This window comes from Pseudorca crassidens, chromosome 20 (genome assembly GCF_039906515.1).
Source record: "Pseudorca crassidens isolate mPseCra1 chromosome 20, mPseCra1.hap1, whole genome shotgun sequence".
Lineage (NCBI taxonomy): Eukaryota > Metazoa > Chordata > Mammalia > Artiodactyla > Delphinidae > Pseudorca > Pseudorca crassidens.
In genome coordinates this window covers 25,846,310-25,852,217 of record NC_090315.1, presented here as the reverse complement: position 1 = coordinate 25,852,217, position 5,908 = coordinate 25,846,310, and the positions used below count along the sequence as shown (strand labels likewise).

Here is a 5,908-nt window from a genome sequence, read left to right as displayed (position 1 = left end):
GACTTTTTTATTTCCATATAAGTTTTATCCTCCTTTCTCATCTCCCTAAGACAACAGTATGATGATTGGGACAGGCTTGAATCCTAATGAGAAGAATCTATCAGATCCTTAGAGGGGTAAGGTCCTTGCTTGAATATCTTCACTTCCATTCAGCCTTCCACCCTAGTGATAATCCCATTTGTTTGGGCATTATCTCTATCAATTGACTGTACTCCTTATGTAACCCACAATTTTCTAAGTCTTCTCTAAATCTTATGCTAGGGACATAAGCTCCTGGATTGTCCTTAACTCAACTCTCCACATTTTTTGCAGTTGACAGTGAGTGTTCACCTGATAGACCCTTCACTTGGCTGTAATATGCCCTCCACATATATCTTGGTCTGTAAAGCTTTCTAGACATCACTACTGCATGGAACTGACTAGGGAATTAACTAAGGTCATTCTTATTGGCCATGTGACCTTGAACAAGTTACTTAGCCTTTCTGAACTTCTGAGGTGGACATAAAAATTGTACCTAATTCATATAGTTGTTACAGGATTAAATGAGTTAATGTAAAGCACTTGGTGCCTGACTTGTTTAGGTGCTTAGAGATAGTGTGATTATGCTGTTGCTACTACTGCTGACTACTTCAGCTTTAAAACTTGCACTTGCTTGTTTCTTCATTGACATCAAGCCTTTGCCTACAGAGCCCTTTCTCTTTGTCCCATCACCTTTCTTTCTCAGGAGCCCCAATCCTTTGGCTGCCTGAATGTATGTTGAAGAATGGAAAATTCCTGTGGTTTTGTTGAGCTGTGCCTCCCATATTGGGGGTGGGGGCCTGAAGGGATAGGGGTGCCAACCTGTTCATAACCAAAAGGCCAATAAAAGTGTCTTCCCAAATGAAATATTGAACTTCATTAAATCTAAGACATCATCAACTGTGAGCCACACCCTTATTTTATGTAATACTAAGAAAGAAATAAGCAACCTTTAGAATTTTAATTTTATACTTATTTAAAAGTTATTTTGATGCAGGTCTGTGAAGGGGCATAAGAGGCTTCCTGGTCCCTAGAGAGACCCCTCCACCAGGAGGACGTACGCAGCTCATGGACCTTTCCAGACATAGATGCAGCCTCTGGGGGGAGCTGGTCCATGTGGCATGGGCCCATGTTCAACAGCCGGGAAAGAATGTACATGACAGGTGACTGCTGATCAGGGGGTCTCAATTAAGTGATACAGGGAGCTACACTGTGTGGGTAGAAGCCAGCAACGGGACCCAGAGAGCAACTGGCTGGCCTGAGATTCGAGAGTTGGAAATCCCAGGCATCTCAGTCAACATTAGCTCCGTGGGCAGAAAACATGGATTCCGTGGCTGCTGTCTGCCATACCAGTGCCACCAATGTCAAGTGGTATGTGAGTTACACACAGGTGTCCAGCTATGACCACATGACAGTCTCCCCAGACAACAAGACACTCATCATCCAAAGGATCAGTAGCTGCAACTCACCACTTCAGTGTGGGATAGAAATCCTCCCACAGATTATTGAGAGAAGTGAAGTAATCTTTCCGACATTGACCTATGGTCCCTCCAGTGTGCTGATCAGGAGTAAGCGCCGTAACTTCAATGGCATCCTGCCTGCTGAGATGGGCTCCCAGGTGGAGATGGAGTGTATCTCCTATTTCAGACCAGAATTCAAGTACCAGTGGATCCACTTCCACTGTGGATTCAAGTACCAGTGGATCCACTTCCTCCTGAACTTCTCAGAGAAAAAATTACCTTCCTGAATCTGATCTGGGACCAGATGGGCAGATACAGATATCAGGAAGTCCAACTCCAGGTGCCCTGGCACAGGACTGCTTTTAGCAAAGGTTTCACTATCTCAGGATCCTTGCTGGTATTTCTCATCATGGTGACAGCAGTGGGCAGTGTCCTCTTCTGTGCATTCCTCATTCATACCCTGATCAGACATTACTCTACCAGGGCAAATTGGGCTACATGACCACCCACCTCAGACATAGAAGACAAGACCAGATGGGCAAGGAGGGTTCCAACTCCCCCACTTCCTTATCCGACACCATGGGACCATCAGGTATGCCCCTTCTCAACATTGCCAGGGACAGAGAAACGGAACAACCTATACATGCCCAATAACCGGGAATTGCTTAAATGGGATGCAGCACATGTTGAGTGAATCTGTCATTGTTAGAAACCACGCTGGGGAAAGCCATTTACTGATGCAGAGAATGTTCACAACTTGTTGCCAGGTTAGAAATGCATAATGCAAACCTGCATCTGATAGTATCATATTGTGAAAAGTATAGATTAGTTAATTGATATAGATGTAATATTACAGTGTGTATGTATGTATGTGTTTTCCAGTTTTATGTGTACACACACACACATATATATGTATATATATATATACACACATATATATATACACACATATATACGCAACTGTGCAAAAATTGTGGAAAATATTACCTATCAACAGTGTTATCTCAGTTTCCTTCTTTGCACTTTACTGTATATTCTGAAGTGTTTTTTTTTTTTCACAAATTATATAAATTGTTCTTATTATTAGAAAACAAACCCCAATAAAGGTAAAACAGCATGAAGTTAAAAAAAACTTATTTTGACAGAGATTAGGATGGTGGTCACCAGGGGCTGGGGGTGGGGGCACTGAGAAGATGCTGTATAAGGGTACCAACTTACAACTAGTGGATAAATAAGATCTGGAAATCTGATGCACAACATAGGGATTATAGTCGACAATACTGTATTACAAACTTCAAAATTGCTAAGAGACTAAATCTTAACTATTCTCACTATAAAAAAAGAAATTATAAATATGTGCCATGATAAAGGTGTTAGCTAGCACTACTGTAGTAACCCTATGGCAATATGTAAATGAATCAAACCAACACATTTTACAACTTAAACTGTACAACGTTATATGTCAGTTATATCTCCATAAAAAAGGAAAAATATATTTTGAACAACTTTTTTAAAAAGTTATTTTGGACTTATTTAGACATAGAAACAATGATAATATGAATGGCTATGGCTGAATTCACTCATGTAACTTGATAGCCACATCATAAACTGCTGCCTGGGTGATGGTCAGACACTATTGATTGTAAGATGCACATGAATTTCAGAGATGCTGAAATGTGAAAAATGAAAAAGTACATCTTAAAGTTAATGAAAGGTATTCTGTTTCCCTTCAACCAATCTTCTAGAATGTAGAAACTTCATTTTCTTTGTATAGTCACATATCTTTGATACATGAATTTTTGTAAAATAATTTCCCTCTATTCAAGACTTCAGGTCTTCCTAGCTTTAAATCTTCCGAGCTTTAAGAGAAAAATACCTTGGCTGACACAAGTGTTTGTTGTTGATTATCATCATCTCAGACAATAGTAGAGGCTCTGTGATTGAGCTACTAATTTTGTCTTTTTCATTTTATTAGATGGAAAGTAGGCTGAAAGTTATATCCCTCCTACAGAGATATGTGCTGTTTGATACTTAGCTGTAATTTCGTAACACTTTAAATTTCATCTCAGTGTTGTATAAAGAACAACATTTTGGAGTCAAACAGACTTAGGTTTATATTCTGCTACTTACTAGTCATGTGACTAGGTACATTACTTCACCTTCCTAGGCCTCAATTGCCTTATCTGTAATCTCATCATAGATTAAATAAATAATATATATAAAGTGTAAAATGTTTGCCTATAATATCTGTCCAGTAAACCGCTGTTTTGATGGAAATGATGTTCTACTGGAGAACTAAGAATATGTTCTCTGGAAAGGTGGATGTCAAACTTGGCAGCAGTGTTGCCAGAGCCTTGCCTGGAGTCAATGTGGCCGGGAAGCACTGTTTTCTTATAGGTCATTCCTCGAGAAATGGTGAGGTGACTACTTTTAGGGAAAGACAGTTAGTACTAATAAATGCTTTATTGTTCAATGGCAACATTATATTAATCTGGGAGCAAAAGGAAATGTTGGGAATGCAAAAAGAATGGTTTTGATCATTTGAGAAGGATTTTGAAACAGGAATTCTTTACTAAAGGTTAGGAATGGATAAAATTATTCATTAACTCATAAAATATGTATTGAGTACCTTCTCAATGCTAGGTGCTCTGCTAGGTCCTGGGAACACAGTGCCTATGTGTTTGTTCTAGTAAAGAATACAGAAAAAGGCCTGTCCTTGTGGAGCTTACACTGAGGGGAGGATTTAGGGATATGCAATAAAAAGTAAACAATTTTTAAGACAAGATAATTCCATAATGCTGCTTAAGGTTTGGTGGTAAGGGAAGGCTTCTCTGAGATGGTGCCATTTTAGCTGAAACCTGAATGACAAGGAGTGATTTTTCTTATCCTTTGTGTTCATTAAGCTTCTCATATATGTGGATTTACAGTTTTCATCAAATTTGGAAACTTTTTGGCCATTATTTCTTTCCCTCTCCTTTGGAGACTGATTATACACATATTAGGCCTCCTGAAGTCCCATATCTCACTATTGCTCTCATCTTTTCTTTCTTTCTTTGCTTTTTTAGAGTCTCTCTCTCTCTCTCTCTCTTTTTTTTTTTTTTTGGTATTCCTTTTTGGATAGTTTCCATTGCTTTGTCTTCAAGTTCACTAATCTTTTCTTCTGCAACATTTAACCTGCCTTTAATTCCATCCAGTGTATCTATCATCTCAGATGTTGTAGTTTTTATTTCTAGAATTTCATTTTAAGAGTTTTTAATATCTTCCATGTCTCTACTTAATACATTCTGCTGTTTCTCTAGGTTTCTGGAAACTGGAACAATCATGGGGTTCACCTTGTATGTTCCCCATCTCTCATGCATCACTGTCCTTTATTGCCTGATGGCTAATGTCTTGAGAACTGTTCTTTCATATGCTTTGTCCTGATTTTTAGTTGTTTCAGATAGTAGGGTAGGGACTTCCCTGGTGGTCCAGTAGGTGGGACTTCGTACTCCCATTACAGGGGGCCCAGGTTCGATCCCTGGTTGGGGAACTAGATCCTGCATGCATGCCACAAGTAAGAAGTCCACATGCCACAACTAAGAGTCTGCATGCCACAACTAAGAAGTCCGCATGCCTCAACTAAAGGATACCGCATGCCGCAACTAAAATTAAAAAAAGAAACTGATAGTAGGGTAAATCCAGTCCTTACTCCATCTTGGCTGAAAGTAGGAGTGTTCTGCCTCTATTATTTACCTCATAATTATTCTCAGGTTTTAAAATGTACAAAAAGGCCACATATTGGTTTTAACCAGTTGCTATCAATAGAAAACACTTTAGAGTCTGATTATACATGTTTTCCTGATGTGTGATAAAGCACATGCCATCTATTTGGTCTCTGAACTAATCTTTGTTCAGAATCTATTAACAACATAACCATCAAAAAGCTCTAATATTTTTCTTCTTTTTTTTTTAATGAAAAAATTCCATCTGTTTTAACCAGTAAGAGAAATCTGCTTCAGAGCCTTTTGGTATTTATTATGCTATTATGGTATCACATTCCTGGGCTGAGCTGCTTGCCAGATGTAGTTATCAAACATTTTTGTGGCATTATACATGGCCCAAGGACTTTAGACGTCTTATTTTTGTTTTATGTGGGTTGAGGTGGATTTATGTTTTTTTTAAATTGTGGTTAAAGTCTATATAACAAAATTTACCATTTTAACCATTTTTAAGTGTATAATTTGTGAATGTCATAAAGTACATTCACAATGATGTATAACAATCACCACTATCTATTTCTGAAACTCTTTCATCATCCCAAAGAGACTTTGTACGCATCAAACAATAACTCCCCATTCTCTCCTCCCCCCACCTCCTGGTGATCTTTATTCTACTTTCTGTCTTTATGTTGCCTAGTATATGTACCTCATATAAATGGAGTCATACATTTG

At 38.5% G+C, this 5,908-nt stretch overlaps 1 protein-coding gene across 1 annotated transcript; it reads left to right on the top strand.

Annotated features, from left to right (window-relative positions):
* Positions 1 to 1,132: 1,132 nt before the first annotated feature.
* CEACAM18 (CEA cell adhesion molecule 18) lies at positions 1,133 to 2,471 on the top strand. The gene is given in 5 exon segments (XM_067718398.1): positions 1,133 to 1,181; positions 1,184 to 1,329; positions 1,331 to 1,745; positions 1,748 to 1,828; positions 1,831 to 2,471. Coding segments are annotated over 5 exon segments (993 nt in total). The 3' UTR covers positions 2,133 to 2,471.
* Positions 2,472 to 5,908: the final 3,437 nt, after the last annotated feature.